This window comes from Cetorhinus maximus, chromosome 6 (assembly GCF_964194155.1).
Source record: "Cetorhinus maximus chromosome 6, sCetMax3.hap1.1, whole genome shotgun sequence".
NCBI classification, from domain to species: domain Eukaryota; kingdom Metazoa; phylum Chordata; class Chondrichthyes; order Lamniformes; family Cetorhinidae; genus Cetorhinus; species Cetorhinus maximus.
The window spans coordinates 41448768-41474394 of NC_135884.1; the positions used below are offsets into that span (position 1 = coordinate 41448768).

At 44.2% G+C, this 25627-nt stretch overlaps 1 protein-coding gene across 2 annotated transcripts in view; it reads right to left on the reverse strand.

Annotated features, from left to right (window-relative positions):
* Window positions 1-24210, reverse strand: part of adamts9 (ADAM metallopeptidase with thrombospondin type 1 motif, 9) — a 306177-nt gene extending 281967 nt beyond the window's left edge. For both annotated transcript variants that reach the window (XR_013576832.1, XM_078543655.1), the window contains exons 1-3: window positions 23477-24210; window positions 22945-23300; window positions 2251-2416 (exon numbers count right to left, since the gene is read on the reverse strand). Coding sequence is in view for 1 of the 2 variants with exons in the window: in XM_078543655.1 (XP_078399781.1) it covers window positions 2251-2416; window positions 22945-23300; window positions 23477-23558 (604 nt within the window). In the remaining variant the exon portion in view is untranslated. The remainder of the gene's footprint in view (window positions 1-2250; window positions 2417-22944; window positions 23301-23476) is intronic.
* Window positions 24211-25627: the final 1417 nt, after the last annotated feature.

The window sequence follows — 25627 nt, forward strand, 5'->3', positions numbered from 1 at the left end:
TCCATGTATCTATCTAATTTATTCTTAAAACTTAAGAGTGAGCCCACATTTACCACGTCAGATGGTAGCTCGTTCCACACTCTCACCACTCTCTGAGTGAAGAGGTTCCCTCTAATGTTCCCCCTAAACCTTTCCCCTTTCACCCTAAAGCCATGAAATGGCTAAAGACTTTGAAATTAAAAACTGGAACACAGATCACTGGAGCTTAGTGAGGGCAGCCAGGTGGCTTGCACTACAGAGTTCAGAATGAGATGAGGTTTGTGAAGAATGGAAGTGGGGAATTTGGCAAATAAATATGTACAACGTTGATGCTCGAGACGGCAAATACGTGGATAAGGGTTTTCAGGAGCACTGGCTGACAAGATAAACAGGTGACAATCCAGATTTTAAAAACACATGATAATGATTAATACTATCATTTAAACATCTCAATAAGTCTCTTCAGTGTTTTATTCTGCACACAGATGTTGCATTTTGACCTGATTCTTGCTAACAGTTTTGGTGTGAAGAAGAGCATAAAATGAACAGATAATACTGAAAATCATAACATTATCAAATCCTTCTAACTAAAAATCCAAAAGAATAAACAACCATAGCTTATTTTCCTGATGACAAGCATCTATTTAAACCCATCCTTTCCACCCCCTCCATTCTCATTTACAATGACAAGCATGAGGGGCTTTGACTTCGTTATCACTAAAGTTGAAGCCATTCAACTAGATCAAAGAGTTGTGTGGAAAAAATACAAATCTAGAGTTAATTTCTCACAATATGTAGCCCCCTATAAATCATCTCCACAGCATTGGCCTTACTCAGCTTCCAGTTTGACTTTCTTGGTTAACCCCAGTCCTAGCTTTATGCTAACAGTCTCGACCTACTCTTAATATAACTGTATTTTCAGAAATATTCTCTTCACAAAAGCTAAGAATAGAATGCATATCATGTTCTTAGATAGTTGCTACTCGTAGTGTTAACATCCTTGCCAGCTTTCTGTTTCATTTAATTATGTAACTAACTGTGTTGCCTAATTTTTGAGGCACTGCTCATCTACTTCCTTAGTGGCACTCTGCTCTGAGAGCTACTGTACTCTTCCCAGTACTCTGATTACACCTCAATAAATGTTGGTCATGATCCAAAAGTTGCTGATATTCCAAGAACTGCCAAATCAATTCCCAGGCCCAAGATTATCTTGACAGTATCATAGTTTACTTCCTACAGCTGTGACTTCAATTTTCATGCACTGTTGATGTTAACTTTGTGACATACACTGATGTTAAGATTATGACATCTAAGCCACAGTTGAGAATTATAATTATTGCAAAATAGGTGCACGTGTCACAACTTAATAGACCTTAAAGGCCTACCTCTTTGCAATGTACCATATACACCAGTCCAAGCATCTTTCACTACTCACCATAAGGCGTAAAAATAGACTTGGAGTTTTTACAATAAATTTTACAATGCATAATCAGAATTTCTCCACTGGTTATGAGAAGTTGTTCAATAAAACAAAAGTTATAAAACCTTTTAAAATAGTTGGCCTTAATTCATGTGATTTTGTAGTCATGCTTCCACTTAAATTTCAACAAAGTTGTCAGTTTTCATAAGCAAAATTCTTATCAGATTCTTGTACAATTATAACTTTTCTCCAATAAAAAGTTTCATTTAAACTAAAATGTTGTACACATTTAAAAACTGGATACAGTCCAAAATATTGCAGAGAAAGGAAAAGAACATACAATTACGTTAAAGAACATCAACAATGATGTAGACTTTCAAAATTAAAAATTAATTTCATGAATTATAATTTGAAAATCATTAATCTGTTAATTTTAACCAAATTAAACACATAGCAATACTTACAAATATAAAACAAAATGTCTTGTTCACTGAAGAAATAGAACCGTGTATTCAGTTAAACATAATGAAAACAATCAAAATAAACACATATTTATTATAATTGCTTATCACCTACTTATTCTTAAGCACCTGGGCCCCTGCTGAGTCTGCTACAAATCTTATTAAACTAAAGTGTTGTTCCTCGAATTAATTTCTATTCTAGAGAGAAATCAGATCCTTAAAATATTACACTTAAAAATAAATTTCAAAGCTTTTCACTTTCACTGCAATTATTACTTTTCCACCAGCAACGTATGAAGGCCAATCTTTCATCCCTTGAGTTCCAATGTCTGTTGTTTGTTACAATGCATATGCTTCTTTCATAGTTCAGCTTGAAGGTTATAAACATACCTGAGTTGCCACAAATATTAGTGACTTCCCTTGTCGTTTGAGTCTTCAGTGCATCTTGTTTATACACAAGATGTGGTTTATTGTGCTCTTCATCATATTCTTCCCCATCAGGCAGAACAAGAGGTTCAACAAAATACTCCCCATCGTGAGACCTAAAGGTGCCAAGCTGCAGAAAAAACATTGAGAAAATATTTAATAAACTTAGTACAGCTATCCCTCGTTTAGCACTCGTGTTCCTAAAAGATGGCATGCTAAACTAAAACATGCTAAATGAAAATCACTGTCACATAAGGAAACGTGCAACACATATAATACAGGTAGGTTATGTGCCTGATCTGTGATTTTTACATTAAAAACAATTAGCTGCCTTGATTCTAACACGCCCAAAAATCTCTTTTCTGCTTGCTACTTTTACTATTATTTACTTACTACTCTTTCTACTTACCTCCCGCTCACCACTTCCCACTACCTGCATGCTGGCCTCCTCGCTGCTACCCCCTCACCGCCCCTCTCCCAATCCCCTCGCTCCCTATTCATCACCGCCCCTCACCTGACCCCCCTCTCTCCTTCCCACTCCCTGTCCCTTTCCTGATCCCCTCACTGATTGCCCCTCACCACCCCTCTCCCGACCCCCTCACTTCCTCCAACTCCCACTCCTCTCCCAAACCCCCTCACTCCGTCCTGAATCACAGTGCAGAAGAGGCCCTTCAGCCCATCGAGTCTGCACCGACACGTGAGAAACACCTGACCTACCTACCTAATCCCATTTACCAGCACTTGGCCGATAGCCTTGAATGTTATGATGTGCCAAGTGCTCATCCAGGTACTTTTTAAAGGATGTGAGGCAACCCGACTCTACCACCCTCCCAGGCAGTGCATTCCAGACCGTCACCACCCTCTGGGTAAAAAGGTTTTTCCTCACACCCCCCCTAAACCTCCTGCCCCTCACCTTGAACTTATGCCCCCTTGTGACTGACCCTTCAACTAAGGGGAACAGCTGCTCCCTATCCATCCTGTCCACGCCCCTCATAATCTTGTACACCTCAATCAGGTCATCCCTCAGTCTTCTCTGCTCCAACAAAAACAACCCAAGTCTTTCCAACCTCTCATCATAACTTAAATGTTTCATCCCTGGCAATATCGTGGTGTATCTCCTCTGCACCCCCTCCAGTGCAATCACATGTGGCGACCAGAACTGCACACAGTACTCCAGCTGTGGCCTCACCAAGGTTCTATACAACTCCAACATGACCTCCCTACTTTTGTAATCTATGCCTCAATTGATAAAGGCAAGTGTCCCATATGCCTTTTTCACCACCCCATTAACATGCCCCTCTGCCTTCAGAGATTTATGGACACACACGCCAAGGTCCCTTTGTTCCTCAGGACTTCCTAGTGCCATGCCGTTCATTGAATACTTCCTTGTCAAATTACTCCTTCCAAAGTGTATCACCTCACACTTTTCAGGGTTAAATTCCATCTGCCACTTATCTGCCCATTTGACCATCCTGTCTATATCTTCCTGTAGCCCAAGACACTCAACCTCACTGTTAACCACCCGGCCAATCTTTGTGTCATCCGCAAACTTACTAATCCTATCCCCCACATAGTCATCTATGTCATTTATATAAATGACGAATAATAGGGGACCCAGCACAGATCCCTGTGGTACACCACTGGACACTGGCTTCCAGTCACTAAAGCATCCTTCTGTCATCACCCTCTGTCTCCTCCAACTAAGCCAATTTTCAATCTACCTTATCAAATTACCCTGTATCCCATGTGCCTTTGCTTTCTTTATAAGTCTCCCATGTGGGACCTTGTCAAAGGCTTTCCTGAAATCCATATAAACTACATCAACTATACTACCCTCATCTACACACCTGGTCACCTCCTCAAAAAATTCAATCAAATTTGTTAAGCATGACCTCCCTCTGACAAAGCCATGCTGACTATCCCTGATCAAACTTTGCCTCTCCAAGTGGAGATAGATACTCTCCTTCAGAAATTTCTCTAATAGTTTCCCTACCACTGACGTGAGACTCACTGGCCTGTAGTTCCCTGGCTTATCTCTACAACCCTTCTTAAATAGCGGAACCACATTAACTGTTCTCCAGTCCTCTGGCACCTCTCTCGTGGCCAGAGAGGAATTAAAAATTCGGATCAGAGCCCCTGCGATCTTCTCCCTTGCCTCCCTCAGCAGTCTGGGACATAAATCATCTGGACCTGGAGATCTGTCCACTTTTAAGCCTGCCAACACCTCCAATACCTTGTCACTCCCTATATCAATTTGCTTAAGAACCTCGCAGTCTCTCTCCCCGAGTTCGATACCTTCATCCTCATTCTCTTGGGTGAAGACAGACGTGAAGTATTCATTCAACACTCTAGCGATGTCCTCTGGCTCCACCCATAGATTGCCCGCTTGGTCCCTTATGGGCCCTACTCTTTCCCTGGTTATCCTCTTCTCATTGATATACTTATAGAATATCTTAGCATTTTCCCTACTTTTGCCAGCCAGAGCTTTCTCATATCCCCTCTTTGCTCTCCTAATTGCTTTCTTAAGTTCCACACTGCACTGCCTGTACTCCACTAATGCTGATTTGCTTCCCTTGTACCTGCTCCCACCCCTCTCTCAACCCCCTCGTTGCTTCTCCCTCACCATCGCTTTCCCGCCCTCCTCGTTCCCTCCCACTCCCACCCTCTCCAGACACCCTCATTGCTTCATCCTCACTTTCCCCCACCCGACCCCCGCTGATTACCCCTCACTGCCCCTCTCCCAACCTCCACTGATTCCCCCTCACTGCCCCTCTACCGATCCCCTCGCTCGTTCACACTCCCACCCCTCTCCTGACCCCCACACTGCTTCCCCCTCACTTCCCTTCTCCCGACCCCCTCGCTTGCTCATTCCTGCTCCCACCCCTCTCCCGAACCCATCAGTGCCTTCCCCCTCACTGCTCCTCTCCCAACCCCCTCACTCTCTCCTGCTCCCATCCCTCTCCTGATCCCCTTGCTCTGTCCTGCTCTCACCCCCTACCATTCCCACCTCCTCCACTCCCTACCACTCCCACTCCCTCACTCCCTACCTCTCGGACCCCTGTCCCAACCCCCTCATTGCTTTCCCCTCACCACCCCTCTCCCGACCCCCTCACTGCCCCTCTCCCAGCTCCCTCGCTGCTTCCCTCTCATTGCCCCTCTCCCGATCCTCTTGCTTCCTCCAATTTCCACTGCTTCCCTCTTTCCACCCCGCTCCCAACTGTCTCACTCCGTCTTGCTCACCGCTTCCCTTTCCTGACCCCCTCGCTGCTTCCCACTTACAGCTTCCCTCTCCTGATTCCCTCGCTCCCTCCTGTCCCTGCCTCTCTCCCAACCCTCTCAATGCTTCCCTCTCACAGCACCTCTCCTGCTCCCCCTTTGCTACTTCCCCCTTGTTTCCCCTCCCCCCTTCTCACAGAGGGGGCTCGGGAGAGGGGTAGCGATTGAAACAGTGAGTAGGAAGAAGCTAGTAGGTTGGGCGAGGGAACCAACGAGTAGGACGGTGTGAAGGGGTGGGAGAGGGCTGGTGAGAGGGAAGCAGCAAGGGGTGTTGGGAGGGGGCGCCAAGCAGAAGGAAGCAAAGGGGTTAGGGAGAGGGAAGCGCCGAGTGAGGCAGTAGAGAGGGAGAGGTAACGAGGGGATCGGGAGGCGGTGGGAATCTTTTAACAAACAGACTGAGCACGTGCAGTTAGAACACACTTCTTGACGTGGGTGCAGTAACCGCACTGAAATGAAACTCAAGGTTAAGGCTAGCACTATTATTTGGGTAAGTTCCCTAAATTTACAAACCGCTGCAAAATAAAAATGCATAATTGGAACACTCTTTAAACGGAGGATATCTGTAAATGTCCTGTGGCATTTCCCACAGTAAATCAGGTGATATGCTGTTTAATGAGGACAGAAATGTCATACCATGTAATACCCATGTATTATTCTGCTGGAAAAATGAAGTGGTGTACCTTAAAGAAAACAAAGTCCGCTTTCCGTTAAACACTTGGCGAGGTCAGAGTTTAATTGCATCTTCAGGTTGCAGGTCAGAACCTTGGCTTTACATTTCTTTTTAAAAAGTGGCCGGTAAGGTCATTTGGAGGTTAGAAATGTTATACCTTCCAAATTGCCTTGGTTTCTTTTCATAAAATAACATTTGGCAGGAATCTCAATTTACAATAAAAGTATTATTGGTAGGAAATGTGCACCACGAATACGGTTTTATTACATACAGGTGAATTTTCCATTCTGATGATTACTGTGAGTTGCACGATACACTAGTTAATGACCACAAGAGCCATTGAGGGCTATTACGGTCACCCAGTGAGAATCTGGGGGACCAGGGCAGGATAAGAGCAGTGGCAACCCAGATGAAACAGCAGAAATTCCATTACACTTTCATCACAGAATAGAATGATACAATACACAGTGAGGGCAATCTATACTTCATGCCTGTGCCAGCTCTTTGGTAGATCTATCCAATTACCCTATAAACTTGTGTAAAAGTTGAGGTTTTGAGACCAAATTTTTAGGCAAAAAATAGGGGGTCAGGTTACACAAGGGCAATAATTTTGAGGGATTGAAATCATTTCTCAGCAGCACTGGGACATGCATGACCTCATCAGCACTATTTTGGAGTGGCCTCTCTTGCTCCCCAAGACTCTCTCTCGCTTACCTGCCTGATTCCCTCACTTGCTTCCTCCCTCTCACTGCCCCTCTCTTGAGCCCTTGCTTAAAGGGAGGACTTGGGAGAGAAAGCAGCATGAGAGAGAGAGAGAGAGAGAGCAAGACAGCGCAGAAGAGAAAGAGGGAGAGCAAGTTGAGACGCATGAGAGAGAATCAGTGTGTGCGAGTGAGAGGTGTCGGCTTTGCGCATGAGCAAGAGAGAGGAAGGGTTGGCACAAGCATTAAAGGGCGTGTACATGGGGGAGGGAGAAGAAAGAGTTGGGGGGAAGAGAGCGCGGTGGGTAAGGGAGACCAGGGGGAGGAATAGAGAGCAGGGTTGGCGGGGGGAGGAGGAGAGAGCTGGGGGAGGGGGGGAGAGAAAGAGCCCGGGGGTGGGGGGGCGGGGGGGCGATGGAGGGGGAGGTGGAAAGGGAGAGAAAGGGGAGAGGGCAAGGGAGAGAGAGCGTGAGAAAGGGGGCAAGGCAGAGAGAGCGAGAACGAGAGAGAGAGAGAGAGAGAGAGATGGCATACTAAAGAGAGATCAGCAAGCAAGGGAGAGAGAGAGTTGGCCCATGCACGAAATAAAGAGAGAATCGGCACACGAGAGAAAAAGTGAGTGAGTTGGAGGGGGTTCATAGCCAGGAGGGTTGGGTGGTGCATGAGCACAATGGTTGTGGTGGGCTTGGGTGCAAGGGTGACAGGGGAGCGAGGGTCACTAGGGGTGTGCATGCAGGTGGGTTGGGGGCGCACAATGCCTTGCGGCCTGGGGGGTGCGGGGCGAGCAACAACGTGCAGGTGAGAGATGGAGTATGGGTTCGGGGCTGGCCATGGGTTGTGGGCTGGAGCATGGGCACGAGATGGGGCATGAGGTGTTGCCTGTGGGCGTGAAGGAGGGCATGGAGGCACGCAAAGGCCAAGTGCAGGTACAAGGCGGGGCACAGCGCGGGGTGGAGTGTGGGCATGAGACAAAGCGCGTGTGAGTGAGATCGAGCTGCACATCTGGGTGCACTCTTGTTGTCAGGTTTATCCCTTTCCCCTTTTTTTAAACTAGGGATGTAACATTTGGAATCTTCCAATCCTCTGGTATCAGTACTACCAAGGAACACTGGAAGAATTTGGCCACAGCCTACATAATCTTAGCTCTTGCTTCCATCAGTAACCTAGAATGCAGCCCATCCAGACCAGTTGACTCTTAAAAAGTTGGCAGCCCACAAATTATAAGTACATCTTCTTTATCTACTGTTATCCCAACCAGTATCACTATTGTCTCACCTCTCGTTATTCACTTCTCTACCGAATAGAGGCTAGATACTTAATTACTTCTGTCATGCACTCTTGCCTCCACATCACCTGCTTTTAGGTCCTCAGTCAGAGCCATGCTTCCTTTGTCTACCCTTTTACGTGTTTGCATTCCCCTTTATTTTAGCCACTAATTTATTGTCTCTTTGTCCTTTTTATTCCCTTTCTGAGAGCTCCTCTGTACTTCCAGGTACATTAGGCAAGTTGCTGGCATGAAGTCTGTTTCCTATAAAGTACTTACCCATTAGGAGATAAGAATGTGCCTGATTTCCTATGGTCATGTGACAGCATAGTTTTGGTGCTACAGGTACCATTTTGGCACTAAAATGGTATTCACACACTGCATGCACACTTTGTGTGACCGACGCCAAACGCCAGCTTGGCGAAGCTGTTAGTATGGTCATTAGGAGCATGGGTTGGAAGTATATCAGCAGATCGCAAAGTCAGTCAGCATCTGACACTGATTTGATGTCAGCGCTGCCATTTTCGACCTCACCGCTCCTGGTAACACCTCCTGATAAAGACGGGTAGCTGAATGTGCATTCTGCAGCAGGAAGGATTCCATACCTCCCTGTGCTATTTAAAGGAATTTTCAACTATTTTAAGATTAATTGCTTATTATTGCTGGCTCTGATTTTGGGTTTGTGAAAGTACTTGGCGGTTCGAAGAGTTGGTTACAGCTGGTGAAGTTGGCAAGTAGTGTCGCGTGTCACATGTGGAGAAGGCCTTGGTTGTGAGTGCAAAAACTTCCATCAAACTTTTTGCTTCCAGGCATGGGTGCAGTAGTTGCAGATCCCCTGGCTACAGCATGAGAAGGAGATGAAGCTGAGGCAGCAAAGAGGGCAAGCTGCTCGCAGAGGGAGGAGGAGGGGGAAGAAGGAAGTCTTATTCACCTGGATCTTCCGGAAGCATTTCTCTTACCTCCACCTAAGTGTGTCTTCTGTGTTTTATGGTCACAGAACTGTGTCAGCTCCTGCAACCAGACCTGCGACCTCAGGGCATGGCACGGAAGGCACTTGTCTGAGAGGTTGCAGACAACGCATCCCATTTGGGCTGGGCTGTCCATGATCACCTCATTTACAAATGTACGAAATAGGAGGGAGGAGTAGGCCACTCAGCCCTTCAAGCCTGCTCTACCATTCAATAATATCATGGCTGATCTGACTGTAACCTGTCTACCCCCAATAACCTTTCACCCCCTTGCTTATCAAGAATCTATCCAACTCTACCTTAAAAATATTCAAAGACTCTGCTTCCACTGCCTTTTAAAGGAAGAGAGTTCCAAAGACTCACGACACGGAGAAAAAAATTCTTCTCATCTCTGTCTTAAATGAACGACCCCTTATTTTTAAACTGTGACCCCTAGTTCTAGATTCTCCCACAAGAGGAAACATCCTCTCCTCACCCGCCCTGTCAAGACCCCTCAGGATCTTAAAGGTTTTGATGAAGTCACCTCTTACTCTTCTAAGTTACTTACAGGTCTCCATGAACACAACCCCAAATTCCTACCGTACAACAGTCCCACTTGTTATTTCTTACATTCACTCTATTATTGACCATCATAGTCAATAGTACATCACAGTGACCTCAGCCACAATGCTGATATAAAATAAACATTCTAAATCAACTTTATCCATCAATCTAATCCAATGTTCTGTACAATGGTCAATTAATCACCCTTGTGCATTCCCTTAGTGTTTATCTTGCGAGTGCCTTTTCCTGACTGAGTGCTCCTGTGGCTGCAGCATGGCTAGTTGAAGGTTGCTGACTTTCATTGAAGAAAACCACAGAAGGCCTTGGAACACTCCCACGAGCACATCTGGGCCTAGGCCAGGCATTGGACTGCATCACATCAGCATGGGCAAGTGGATTGGGCTGGCTGACAGACAGTACGGCAAGATCATCGGCAAAGTGGTAGTGGTGGGAGCACAAACAATTCCGTGATTCTGTGACCTGAGAGAGGGCAGCAAGTTCATGTTTCACTGAGCCACTGGCACTGCCAAAGACAGTTCTTCAGCAATCCTAATAACCTCTTGGGCAGGTGGCAGTTGTCGATCCGGGCAATGTGACCCACCCAATGAAGTAGGCTTCACAGAAGGATGGCCCTGATACTGGAGATGTTAGCTATTTCAAGGACTTCAGTGTTTGTGATGGAGTCCTGTCAGCGAATCTTGAGGATGCCACCGAGGTAAAACTGATGGAAGCACTCTAGAAGGTCTACATCATGGTAGAATGGGACACAAGACTCGGTGCCATTCAGGAGGGTGGTGAGGCCTACAGCTTTATACATTTTGAGATTGGTCTGTGCTCTGAGGCTGTGGCTGCCCCACACTCATTTGTAGAGTCTGCTGAATGTGCAGCTTGCTTTTGAAAGCCTATTGTCCGCTTCCTTGTCTATGATGGAATCAGAAGAGATGTTGTTCCCCAAATGGGTAAATTGCTTGACGGCATTCAGCTCGATTCCCTCAATGACAATGCTTGGTGGTCTAACACCTTCTTGGAGTGCAGGCTGGTGCAGGACATCAGATTTCTTTAAACTGATTTTTAGTCTGAAGAGTTGTGCCACCTCGGAGAAACGTGTTGTTATAAGTTGCAGGTCTGAGTGACTGTGGGCCAGGAGAGTGCAGTCATCAGCGAAAAGCAGTTCACGGATGAGCTTTTCTGGTTTCTTTGTGTGAGCCAAAAGATGCCTAAGGTTGAAAAGACCTCCATCAGTCTGGAAGTGTACATAAACTCCCTCCTCAAGGTCTTCCATTGCCTGCTGCAGCATCAAACTGAAGAAGATGGTCAATAAGGTTGGGGCCAGCACACATCCCTGCTTCACACCATTGGAGGTTCAGAAGGGACTCTGTTGCGCTTGACTTGTCCATACCGACTTACATGAAGCTACTTCATCATGGCCAGGAACTTGGGTGGGCAACCAGGTTTTTCAAGGGTTTTCAGTGTCCATCTCTGCTCAGTGTTGAATGCCTTGGTGAGGTCTATAAAGTGACAAACAGGCCTTTGTTTAGCTCATGATGTTTTTCTTGTATTTTTCTGAGTGCAAAAACCATGTGGTGCTTCTGTTTGCTCTGAAGCCGCACTGGCGCTCTGGGAGGTTTTCTTCCGCAATGATAGGTGCAAGCCTGATCAGAGGTATTTGAGCCAGGATCTTCCCAGCAATAAAAAGGAGGGTGATCCCACGGTAGTTAGAGCAGTTTGACTTTTCTCCCTTGTTTTTGTATAAGGTGATAATAATGGCATCACAAAGATCCTGTGGAACCCTGTCCTATTCCTAGCAGGCCATGAATAGCTCAGAGGTTTGTATATAGGGCAGGCCCACCATGCTTCAAAGCTTTGGGTGGAATTCCATAGATTCCGGGGGCTTTGTTGCTCTTCATCTGGTTGATAGCGGTCACAGTTTCTCCCAGAATTGGACTTTCATCCTGTTCCTTTTTGACTAGCTGTTGGTGGATGTAGTTGATGGCAGTTTCATGCACTGTGCACTAGGCGCTAAAGGGTCTTTCAAAGTGCTCTGACCAGTGATCCAGGACTGACTCCTTGTTGATGTGTAGTGTCTTGTCACTAGCATTCCTTAGGGGGTTTTCGGTTTGATATGATGGTCTATAGACGGATTTTAGTGCTTTATAGGAGCTTATGTCGCCATTATCAGCGTACAGTTGAGCTTTTTCTGCCAAGTGCAATCTAGTCATTTTGGATGTTCCTCAGTTTACGTTGAAGGGCGCTGCATGCTTGACGATCAGCTGTATTTTTCTATTAGCTAGCCAGCTGGGCTAGGTGAGCCTGATGAGCTGATATTTTTATTGTTAGCAGATCTTGAATTTCCTTACCATTTTCACCAAATCAGTCTCTGTTCTTCTTTGTGCTGGGTCTGATGACCTCATTGAAAGTATCCAGTACTGCAGTTTTAATGTGTCCCCAGAGTTCTTCTGGAGTGGAATCAGCAGTGAGATCAGGGTGTTCCAGTCTGGGCTGTAAGGTTGCTTTATATCTATCTCTGCAAGATGGGGTTTGCAGGTTGCTAACTCAAAATTTCTTTGATGGGTTGTCACTGGACCTGTCCTTGGGCTTAGCTTTGATATGGAAGCACAATTTTGAGTGAATGAGCCAGTGGTCTGTATGACCATCAGCACTGAAAGTATGACTTTGGTAAGCAAGATGTCCTTTAGGTCACACTGGCGCACCAAGGTGTAGTCTTTCAGGTGTCAGTGTTTAGAGCGGGGTTGCATCCATGTGGTCTTGAAGTGATTTTTTTGTTGAAAGGTGTTGGTTATAGACAGCTGCTTTTCTGCACGGAGTTCCAAGACTAGACATCCATTTTCATTGCAGTTTCTAACTCCATGATTTCTGAGCACACCATAAGACGCTGGAGCAGAAGCAGGGCAGAAATAGGCCATTCAGCCCATCGAGTCTGCTCCGCCATTCAATGAGATCATAGCTGATCTGATAATCCTCAACTCCATTTTCCTGCTTTTTCCCCATAACCCTTAATTCCTTTACTGATTAAAAATCTGTCCATCTCAGCCTTGAGTACACTTAAGGACCCAGCCTCTACAGCCCTCTGCGGTAAAGAATTCCATAGGTTCACTACCCTATGAGAGAAGAAATTCCGCCTCATCTCTGTCGACCCGTTACTTGAGATTATGCCCTCTGGTTCTAGACTTTCCCACAAGGGAAAACAACCTCTTAGCATCTACCTTGTCAAGCCCCCTAAGAATCTTATATGTTTCAATAAGGTCGCCTCTCATTCTTCTAAACTCCAATTAGTACAGGCCCAACCCACTCAACCTCTTCTCGTAAGAAAATCCCTCCATACCCAGGATCAACCTGGTGAACCTTCTCCAGGCTGCCTCCAATGCCTGTATATCTTTCCTTAGATAAGAGGACTAAAACTGTTCACAGTATTCTAAGTGTGGTCTAACTAGTGCCTTATATAATTTTAGTAAGACTTCCCTATTTTTATAACCATCCTCTTTGAAATAAAGGCGACATTCCATTTGCCTTACCTATTACCTGCTGAACTTGTATGCTAGCTTTTTGTGATTCATGCACGAGGACCCCCAAATCCCTCTGTGCTGCAGCTTTCTGCAGTCTCCCTCCATTTAAATAATATTCTGTTCCTCTATTCTTCCTGCCAAAGTGCATAACCTCACATTTTCCCACATTATATTCCATCTGCCAAGCTTTTGCCCACTCACTTAACCTGTCTATATCCCTCCGTAGACTCTTTGTGTCATCCTCACCACTTGCCTTCCCACCTATTTTTGTGTCATCCACAAACTTGACGATGGTACATTCACTTCCCTCATCCAAGTCATTAATATATATTGTAAATAATTGTGACCCCAGCACTGGCTGTCACGGCCAACTGTGGCGTTGAAATTGCCAAGTATGACAACTTTGTCCTTGGAAGGGACATTCTGGATGAGTTCATGGAGAACAGTGTAGAACTTCTCTTTGTCAGCTGGGTTAGCCGTCAGGGTTGGAGTATGAACGCTGATGAGAGTAGCACGCTGCTGATCTTGGAGGCAGAGGGACATGATGCATTCAGAATTGCCAATTGGTGGGCTTGAAAGTTTAGTGACGATAGTCTTCTTCACCTTGAAGCCAACACCGAAGAGGTGTTGTTCACCTTGAGGTCTACCTTACCAATAGGGTGTGTAGCCAACATTGTGTTCTGTCAGGTTGCCTTGCTCCAAGAAGTAGACTTCACTCAGGACCACTATAATCGATGTCAAGACTGGCTAACTCATGGGCCATCCAGGCTGAGTGTCATTGGGGGCAACTTATATCATCAGAGTCGAGCATTGTTCACACCTTCCAGCAGGCAAGTTTCAGAATTCTTCTTCTTTTCCCACCTTTTGTAGTGAGGTTAGGAGTTAGGTAAGGAGTTTGTGTTTTCTGCTCTGTCATAGTTTAAGACATGCCCATTGACCATGGCAAGCCAACTTGGTGGTGAAGAGTGAAGCATTTATTTAAGCCATCTTTTCCAGGCCGCTCTCCAATTCAGGAGCAAGCAGTGCTATCCTTCAAAAAGGCTACTTAGTCACTCAGGGTGCCTCCGGATGATGATGTCCTCTCTAGGTCATCAACAAAACAAACAATATCCTGAGACGCCTGCATGCAGCATTGGAACTGCAGCTTCCAGTGTCATCTTACACCTGCCATTTTTTCCCCTTTCCCATCGCTACAGGACTTGCTTGTTGGGTTGCAGTTGGGGTGGATGGAGTTTTAAGGTGGAGTACAGTTTGTGCTAACTGTCCCCACCCTTGAAACCTGGAGCTCATCTGTTGTGGCCCAGCGAACTAGGACAGCATCAGCGAGGTATCCAAGCCATAGGTTTGGATTCAGAGTTTTCCTCTCCTAGGAGTTTTGCCAGCCAAGGCTTCCACTGTAGCACTCAGACAATTGGGTGGCTTCTGCTTGTGCTGCAATGGAAAGCTGAAACATCAGTTATCAGGTGCTGCATCAGGGTCAGGCCCAGGTGTTCTCATGCAGTTGGTCACCACTTCCATGCTGGAAAGATTGGGCTGCAAGTTCTATGTGAATCCCCATGTCAGGTTGGAACTAGGCTTCTCCATGCTCCTAGAAGTTTTCTGGCAGGTCAGTCAATGCAGCAAGCATTTCTGTGTACAGGTCCATCAGCTTTCTTCTGTACATTGCCTTGCTGAAGTCCTCATCCGAGTCCTCTGCATCAGTACCTCTCGGCGACCTCACCCTCCGAGGAGCCGATATCTATGATATCCTTTCCCCCTGCCCTAGCTGTACTGACTCGTGCCTGATAATTTACCACATGCAGATTCCAACTCTATGCTACTCCCTAAAGTTCATGTAGTGTCAATATTTGAGCTGGTGGCTGTAAGTATAAAATTGGACGACAGTGTTTTTTCTTCATCAGCCTCCTGTTCCTCTTGAACTTCAGGCTCCTGCACCAGTTGTTGACTGGGTGTCAGTTCTTGAGTATCTGCAAGGATAAAGGCACAAGGGTAGGGTTGAGGTGAAGGAAAGGGTGGAAGGTAAGATGTGTGTACTTACACCATCTGCAGCTTGTAAATCAGAATAGATTATGGGCTGTGGGAATTTGGGATGTGAGGAGGTGGATCAGATAGAAACATGTCCTCTTCCTCCAGGTGTTTCAGACCCACTGCTGACCATGGCTGCACCAATGGCTGCCAACACCATCTCCTCCATGTGGATGAGAGCATGTAACTGTGCCGGTCCACCACCAGTTAGGTGTTGCTACCTCTGATTACAGTACACCTTTTACTGCAGGAAAGCGAGAAGTGTATCTGTGAGGGTAGTGCAATGTGTTTGAGTGCTGTACCTGCCACAGTTGAATGGCTGGCAGTGTGTGCAAGCTGGGAGATGGGAATGTGAGGCTTGCAGCAGTGCTGAGTTTGTGAAGGTGAAGTGAGGCAATGAATGTTGGATATGAGTTGTGGTTGATAGAGATCATTGGTAGGTGAGTGAAGGGGGTGTGGTGAATGGAGCAGTGTGTGAGGTTAGTGGTTCATTTTTAAAGATATGGCATGTGAAGATGCATTCACTGACCATGACTATTCCTGTGAGGCCATTGCACTTTTTGTGGCACTGCACTCAGGTCCTCAGAGCTAGTCTGCTGGCACTGACCACAATGGATTTCTGCTCCATAGGAACATAGGAGCAGAAGTAGGCCACTTGGCCCGTTGAGCCTGCTCCACCATTCAATTAGATCATGGCTGATCATCTACCTCAATTCTTCTTTCCCACACTATCTCCATATCCTTTGATGTTAATAGTATCCAGAAATCTATCAATTTCTGTCTTGAACATGCTCAATGATTGAGCTTCCACAGCTCTCTGGGGTAGAGAATTCCAAAGATTGACCACCCTCTGAGTGAAGAAATTCCTTCTCATCTCAGTCCTAAATGGCCTGTCCCTTATTCTGAGACTGTGTCCCCTGGTTCTAAAGCTAGGGGAAACATCCTATCCATATCTGCCCTGTCAAGCCCTGTAAGAATTTTGTAAGTTTCAATGAGATCATCTCTCATTCTCCTAAACTCTAGAGAATACAGGCCCAGTTTCCTCAATCTTCCCTCATAAGATAATCACCCTAGCCCAAGGATTAGTCTGGTGAACCTCCCTTGCACTCCTTCTATGGCAAGTATATCCTTCCTTAGATAAGGAGGCCAAAACTGTACACAATACTCACCAAAGCTCTAAACAACTGCAGCAAGACATCTTTACTCCTGTACTCAAACCCCCTTGCAAAGAGGGCCAACATGCCATTTGCCTTCCTAGTTGCTTGCTGCACCTGCATGCTAGCTTTCAGTGACTCGTGAACAAAGACATGCAGGTCTCTTTGAAGTTCAACACTTTCCAAACTCTCACCATTTAAGAAATACTCTGTTTTTTTCTACCAAAGTGGATAACTTCACACTTATTCACATTATATTCCATCTGTTGTGTTCTTGCCCACTCACTTAGTGTGTCCAAGCCCCTTGAACCCTCCTTGCATTCTCCTCACAACTTACATTCCCACCTAGTTTTGAATCATCAGCAAATTTGGAAATATAACATGTGGTTCCCCCATCCAAATCATTTATATATATTGTAAACAGCACTGATCCTTGCTGGAACCCACTAGTCACAGCCTGCCATCCTGAGAATCCTGCTCTCTCTTTTCTCTCTATCCACTGCCTTCTTAGTGTCTGCTGGGGTGCTCCTGGCACCCTGGGGGAAGATCACTCTCCCCCTGTCCAGCTTCTGAACCAAGGCCTCCGTGGCTGCAGAGAACCTAGGGACATGTTGCTGTGCCATTTCCACTCCATTTTCAGCTTGGAGAGTCTTGCTGAATCAGTAACAGCAGCTGCTCCAGCCAAATTGCACCTCGCCTTCAAGAGGTGCAGGTTGGCTTTAAGTGGTTCCAGCCTTGCATGAACTCGGATCCCATGTTAAGGTGTTCAACCCCTCAATATTTGCACTTAGCACAAGGTTGCATACTACTATCATTTAAATGAGCGGGCAGCAGAAAGTCTGCATGCTCCCTATGTCACAACGAACAGGAGTGGGTTAACCACACATTATAATCCCTGCACTCTACTGCCAAACTAAAACAACTTTTTCCTCCAGGTACCTTTTTTTGGGCAAGAGAGAGAGGAAATGCTACTGAGCTGCAAGAAGATATCTGAAGGCAAGATAAGATGCAGCAGGATACTGAAATGTTTGGATGCCATGGAGATGCTGGTGGAGCGAGTAAACAAGAGGAATTAGGTCCTTTTAGGCATAGATGATAAAATGGATACCTTGGAAAATTGGTGAAAAAGCATAGTGAGAAGCACAACACATGAATGTCATCAGGGGTTTCAGCAGGACCTGACTGCAATGCAAAAAAGAAATTGAATTATCTCACAAAGGTAAATCTCCCCTCACAATGTTCATACATTTCTCAGAGCTCTTCAAGCACCCTATCTTTGCCTCAGAATTATCAATCCTTTCCTGCTCTGCTTCCCATGGGTATCTAGAAGTCAACAAGAAAATACATGCTTTCTGCTTTCACTTGCGCATCTGCCTTTTGGCTACACTTGTTGTTTCTTCCTCTCATTGTGCACACCATGGTAGGTGGGCTCATTCATGTTGCAAATCATTGCACAGGAAACAAATGAATAAACTTCCACTCTTCCTTCAGGAGATATGGCAAGCAACAGGGGGAGACAACCAACACTGGAGGAGGTCCTACTAAACTGCAAAAATTGCATCAACAACATGATTGGAAGACACCTCAGCAGTCAGCATCAGAAACAGCAAGTTTCTAGGCCTTAAAGGCAACATACTGCAGATACTGAAGATCTGAAACAAAAACAAAGGGACAACTTTCTGTTCTAAAGAAGTTTTTCTCTCTCCACAGATGCTGCCAGACCTGCTGAGTTTTTCCAGCACTGTTTTTATTTCATGTCTCGAGGCCTTGTTCATCAGTGTGCTCACACCTTTCCTATTTATATTGCAGATAATAGATAACAATTCCATAAGCACAATTATGAATTGTACACAATTACTCATCTGGAGTAAAAATCACTCAACATCAACAACTTGTATTTATATATTGCATTTAACATAGTAAAATATCCCAAGGCACTTAACAAGAGCGAAATCAATAAAAACACAAAGCCACAGAAGGAAAAGTCAGGACAGATGACAAAAAGCATGATCAGAGAGAGGTCAGCTTTAAGGAGCCATCATAAAAGAAAGCAGAGAGGTTTAGGGAGGAAATTTCAGTTCTTATCACCAAGGCAGCAGAAAGCACATCTGCTAATGATGGTGCTATTAAAATCAGGGATGTACAAGAGGCCAGGATTGCAAGAGAACAGGGATCTCGAGGGCTGGTGGAGTTTGCAAAGATCAGGATGGACGAGGCCCTAGTTGGGATGTGAAGACAAGGATGAAGATTTTAAATTGAGTTGTTGTCAGATTAGGAACCAGTGAAGGTCAGCAAGCACAGGAGGGATGGTTGAACCAGATATCGAGTGAGTTAAGACATAGGCAGCAGAGTTTTGGGTGAGCACAAATTTTCGTAGGGTGAAAGATAGGAGGCCAGTCTGGAAAGTATTAGAACAGTTAAGTCTAGAGGTAACTAAGGCATAGATGAGGGATTCAGCAGATGAGCTAAGGTAGGATCAGAGTGGAGCAATGTTATGGAGGTAAAAGTCAGTTAGTCTTGCTGATGGTGTGGATATGGGTGGGCCAAACACAACACCAAGGACGGAAACACTGGTCAGGAAATGGTGTTTGTGGTAGAGACCAAAGATAATGGCTTCATGCCTTCCAATATTTATATGGAGGAAATTTCTGCTCATCCAATATGGAATATTGGACAAGCAGTGTGACAAATCAGAGACAGTGGAGGAGTCAAAAGAGGCGAGATAGTGTTGAGTGGCCTAAGCATACATGTACAGCCTGACGTTGTGTTTTCAGATGATATCTGAGGAGTATATAGACGGGAAGTAGAAGGGGGCCAAGAATAAATCCTTGGTGGATTCCAGGGGTAACACAAGAGTGGAAGGAGAAGCTATTGCAGATGATTCTCTGGTTACAATTCAATAGATAAGAATGGAACCCAGCTCAGGCAGTTTCACCCAGATGGATGACAAAGGTGAGGTATTGAAGGAGGTTAGTGTAGTTAACAATATTGAAGGTTTCAGACAGGTTGGGAAGGATGAGGAGGAGTAGTTTTCATAGTCACAGTCATAAAAAATGTCATTTGACAAGGGCCATCTCAGTACTACGGCCAGGCCTGAAACCTGATTGGATTGTCAGTGTGGTTACAGTCTAGATTAAGATACATATGCTTTGAAATGCAAGTTAAGGATGAGCACAGATTTGTGAAGCGATAACACGTTCAAGGAAGTTGGAGAAGGTAGGGTGGTTGGCAATGGGATGGTAGTTTGCGAGGGCAGGGGAGTCAAGGCTTTTTGATTTAAAAGTTCTGATTAAGAACTTAATCTATTGTAACAAATCTCATTTGCAAAAAGTAAACATTGTTAATTGCATATTTTATTCTGGGTGCAAATGTAAAGATACCAATGAGCAAATGAGATAATGGACTCCATTTATACTTACCGGTCCCCTCTAGTACTACTCCTGATGAATCAGAAGCTTTACCCTTGTAACAGAGGGTGTCAGGTTAAGAAATGGTGAAGACACATGTATCTCAATTGGAAGGAAATGGAGAGAAGTTTGTGTGAGGCTGCCTCAAAGCGAAAGAAGGGTTATTGGAAATTGCTCTAGGAAATTTATATTGCTCTCTTTAGCCATTGTATATAAGTAAGCATTTCCCCCCTCACACAACAGTTACAAAAACTCATCTCTACTCACCTTGGTTTTGGGTATGGGACAGAAAGAAGAAAAAATGAAAATCGTGACCTAAAGTTCCAGTTGGAATGGAAGTAGCCAAATGTAGGAAGGACATTTGCATGCATTAGCATAGCTTGCCCCAAAGAAAGTTATGCAGAGGAACTTGTTGACACCTCATGAAAAGGTGCAGCAAGTCAGAGCTCTATTATAATTCACCAGCAACTAAAGGTAAATGGGACCAGAGCAGCCATAGTAGGTACAGAACTTACAGACCCAATTAACACAGGGAGTCACTGCAACAGTCACTGAATTGCATGCCAAAGAACCAGCTTATCAGAAATGTCGTGTATGAGGTGTGCGATCCAGGAACAATGAAATAAACATCCACTTTGTACTGGCTCAGATTATCAATGTAGCTTTTAACATTCATACCACAGAAACCTTCCAGACACCCAAATGGGTCACTGCACGAGTCACTAACCTGCTATTCAGAAAACAGCAAGAGTTTCTTTTAAAATTAGTGACTCCTCATTATACAGCACATCACTGACTGAATGCAAACAGAATGCATTTCAGCACTATTAACAAAACCATTACTGTCAATGTGAAAATTGTATGATTTAGTATGCACCATGTATCAAAAAATAATGGAGCATAGTGTACATTTTCCAAGAGGTATGCATGATGCTGTTCTTCTGAGGCAAAAGTACAGACAATTGGAGGAGAAAGAAAAAGTTTCACTCCTTGGAGATGCTGGTTACTTGAATGATGACATCACTGCAAAATCCTTGTCCTGACTGTGCAAGCATTTGGGGTGCTGAAACAATACTTTAGATCCATTGGTTGCTTGTGATGGAGATAAAGGGCTTTTGCCATATAACCTCATGGAGGTTGCAAAATCTGCTAGCAGTATGCTAACTATTGTCACAGACTAATGTCCTAACATAATTGAGAAATAGTAACAAGCCATGGAAGGGCAGGAGTACAATGGACTGCAGCAGCCACCACCAGCAGAACAGGTACTACAGCTAGGGAGAGATGTTCATGAGAACCTCTCTGCCTCCTAGTGTTCTCTCAGTCTCCGGCAGTTCTCAATTAGGCAGCATTACTTGCAGTGACAGAAGTACTGATTACTTTTCCCGCTTGCTTTGTGATAAGAAGGACGGGGTCAGTTTGCATCGCTCTTGGACAGCTTTTCGGCACAACTGAAGAATGGCAGCCGAATTCTGACAAGATAAAATGGGCGAATCGTGTTTTTAATTCCCTAAAAAAAAAAGTGACGTTGCCAAGCAGCCCCGGCGCGAAATTCGGATGACGACGATTGCTCACAACACGTTCGTCGGAGCTCCATCGACACTGTGGGCTTGGCATTCAACCCCTGGCCGAGCTCCTCAGCCTTCATGGCAATTGCTGTTTGTTGAGTGAAGGCAGCAGGGCTCGTGTCCCTTTCTCCGTGCCCGCGCACTAATGTTTAAGGTGGGTCTCAATATTGGTGCCTCTCCAGACTTAAAAAGCCCAATTTAACGCAAACGTTGCATTGTTTTTGAAGCGGCACAGCCACATTTTCAAAGTTTTATTTTTTCCCCCCCACGATGCATATTTTTGCTCAATGAAAAACGCGAATGAATTAACAAGCAGCGTTCCGGGCCGCCTTAAGGAAGTCTTGAACAAAAGCAGCTCCGCCCACAGCCCAGCAAAACAATTGTCACGCTGATAAAATAAGGTTTTAGTCGCTTTTCAGGTATGCTTATACTTTGCTCAGCACGATACAGGGTCTTTACGTTAGTGAGGTGAAAATGGAGACTGTTCGATATTTATTCCCCAAAAACAAAAGAGTTTGTCGCTGTTTCTAACACTGGAGATTTAAAAAGTGATAAAAGACTTTGGTCGCTGCGTCACATTCAAAGGGCATCTCCCTAAATAATTCAGGAAAGAGCATTTCCAAATAGTGAACAGCAGGTAAGCAAATCAAAGGTAGTTTGTCAACGGAACTGTTACTCCAGATCTGTAGGTAAGGCACTACATGACACTGTAACCCTGTATAACAGAAGTTACAGCCAGCATCTCCATTCAGATGCATTTTGATCACCAGCTTTGAAGTTTCACAACATATAATTAAGGTCTATAGCAGGGGACGTTGATGTGTTTCATATTAAAAGTGGTTGTACATAATGAGTTTACAAACCAAAACTCAAAGGTTCACAAGTAATTCCGCGTTGTAAAAGTTTCCTGCTTAAATCGAAGTTATCGTCGCAACGAATAATCAAACCGGGAAATCAGTCTGTTTGGCAAGATTATAAACTCGGAGCGCTGACGCCACGTTCGCGCTGTAAGTTTTTAGTTTTTTGGGGGGGGTTGGGGGATTGTGCGTTACTGTGCACGTAAAACAGGCGTCTGTCAACTGGAGTTATTACCATCTTGACGTCGACTTGAGCAAAACTTATTCCCAGGGTCTCCAGAGCCCGTGTTCCACCGTGCGAACGAAAACTGCAATCTTATTCTGTACCACTAGTCCTGCCTTATTTAGAGATAGTCATCTGAAGGTGTTTTTTTTTGGGGGGGGGGGGGGGGGGGCGATGACGAGTTACGCATATCACCAAGAGGAGTACGCTGTGTTTCCCAGTGTGGTCTGGATGGGTAGCACGTTCTAGCGCCGATTATCTTTAATTCAAACTTTATCCTCACTGGCAATCGGTCCCGATGTGTCGAATTATATAAATTTCGTTATGTTTCCAAATTCAGACTTTAAATTCGAAAATATTATGTTGCCATACAACTATTTTTTTTAAAAAAAAATCATAACCATTATACAGAATGACCAAATGTAATTTGGAAACTCCGAAATTAAATTCAGCATCGCGAGGGTTAAAATGTACTTACGAGTCCTGAACAGAGGCTGATCACAGCTGTGTGTTCTGGTTTAGCATTGACCTGTCCTGTGTAGTAGCAGTGCTTCGTGTCAGTGTCCTCTTCGTGAAAGTCTGTGAGATTAGCTTGTATTCCAAGGTGTGTAACGGTAAATATCGGTGCAATAAATCCAGAATCGGCAGTTAAATTGAGGTGAAAAAATTGTCCAAATGCACTAATTCTGTAGTGAGTTACGAAGGCCCAGTGATCGGTATCTACGCTTCGTTTTCTCCTTCTAAAATGCATCGTGTTTGGGAAAGGTTCCCCAAACTCAGTCACTCGAGTGGGAGTTACGATTTCATAAACCTTCAGCTGGTCTCGTAGTTTAGCTGAAACAAGATAAAATCGTGATTTTAACACATGGGACTTTACCACAAATTAATGTCTAAATATGTATAATGTTAACGACCCACTTTGTTAAATGCTGTTCCCTTTATTTTTCAAACTCAACAGTTTTGCAACACAAGGTAAATAATGCATAGTACACAATATAATCAAGTATTACCTTGTCTTTGGTACATTTCTGGTGTTCCTTCTATACAGGAGACGGAAAGTAACGTTACCCCTACCCAAAACACAAGATGCATGATTACCGACTGTGCACAGAAAGCCCTCAGCACAAGTCAAGCACTGTAACTTAGCACTCGAATCTTTCATTCAATTTATCCTCGATTGAACAGTGCTGTGGGAGTTGGTGCTTGGCGTACGTAGCATCCGAAATCGTTCGCGTAATATTGGGTAAGAGAACATAATGTAAGAGGTGGTACAGGGGAAAGTCAGTGTTAGCTAGTTTTTACATTACTCGCAGTGCCTGTGAACTCGAGGATTTGATCTTTTTAGGGGGGGGTGGGGGGGGGAGGTTGGGGGGTTGGGGGGGCGGTGACGGCTCGGCGGACTCAGAGTTTCAACCCTGCTAATCTGAAAAGCATTGACGTCTCCCAAAGACCTCCCCCTCTGCCTTTTCGAGGCCAATGGTGTGTCAGCCTGGGTTTGTCGGGCGGATACTAATCAAACACTGGTACTTTTTTTTCTTTTACGAACCTTCCTTCTCCAGCCCCAAAGTGCAGAAATATGCAAGAACAGTTTGCAAGTCTCTGGAGCAGGAAAACTATCTCAGCTGTAGATACTTTGGCAATCATTGTTAATTGTCTGTTTTGATTTACAAAGTAAAATATTTAAAGTGAGCCTTTGTGTTTTTTTTGAGCTAAGTATTGTCATTATCTCCCACTGTCATACAAGATTGCGGATTTTTTAATAAAGAACTTTGTTTAAGTTTCAGCATATTTTTTCAAAAACTTAAATTTCATGTACGTAAAGAAGAAACGTTAAAATCTGAAATAATACAATTTTCTTTACAGTGCTGTCTAAAGTTCTGAGGAATGTATTATACTTTGTTTAAATTCTCGATTTGTTAAACCATCATAAATTCATAACGAACCAAACTCCAAGAAACACAAAAAAAACCACACTGGAAAGGACACGGGAGTGTTTACTTGTTCGTTATCTGTTGACTTTCTCTGAATAGGTCCTTGCATCGCAGGAAATGCTCATACATTACGCGAACCGGCGTTTGGACACAAGGGCACCTTATAATTTACCAGTTCCCAGCCCAATAATCATTTCCTCTTTGTACGCCTGAGATCTCCAGTGCATTGCCTCTTAGAACCGCAGCCGGCAGGATGCACCACGACCTTGATGTGATTAGAGTGGGTGGTGGTCACAGGAACTACTATTCATTGTCTTCCTCGATTATATATAAAGCCAATTATCTCCTTTATCGATGGACTTAAAATGGATGTTTTTTGATGGAGTCTTCTTGTTTTCTCAAAATCTTAGATGGGCTTTGTTTAAATTAATTAAGTTAACGTGGTTTTTAGAAAACTTACAATATTCCACACATGAATTTGAGGTTCATTAAATAATCTGTTATATTGCCATCAGAATAAGTGAAATTATCTTTCCATTCTATGTCTTCATACGATCATCTGCAACTGAAATACCAGTGCAGTTAAAGGGATTATGATTCCATCACTTCAGTGCAAGTCTGCCACCCTACTGATATTTGTAATCTCCAATTGATACATCGTGGGATAATTATAAAACTGGATAAAGAAAAAAGGTCATGCAGCTTGTAAACAGAGTCATGGCACAAATTGGCTAGTAGCACAAATTTTAGAAGTCAACTTTGTGTTCAGAGAACAACTGCAACAAAACTCATTAGCGAACACCATTTTAAAACAAATTCCACATTGGCATGAATATTAATCCCTTCCCTTTATCTCTATTTTTCTTTTGTTTTTAATTTAAGCATTCTGCCATGATAATACAATGGAGCTATTGCTTTGGAGTTCTTCTGGAACCAGAACAGTGCTGGGAGCATTGAATTAATATCAGCAGTTGCACATATCATTAATTCAGAACATTTCAGCTTAATTTGTGAATATTTATCTTTCTTTGCACTTGTCAGGCTCTAACTCTTTCAAGCTAATTCCCCTGATAAATCCATCAGTCTTCACCCTTTTTGCACTTTGAAACAATCAAAAAATTAAACAAATTTCAAGTTTAGGATAATTCTTTGTAAAGCAGTTCTGGTGACTCTTTAAAATTAAAATTAAATTAGTAAGTCTTGCAATATTTCAAGGTTGACTTACTAAAA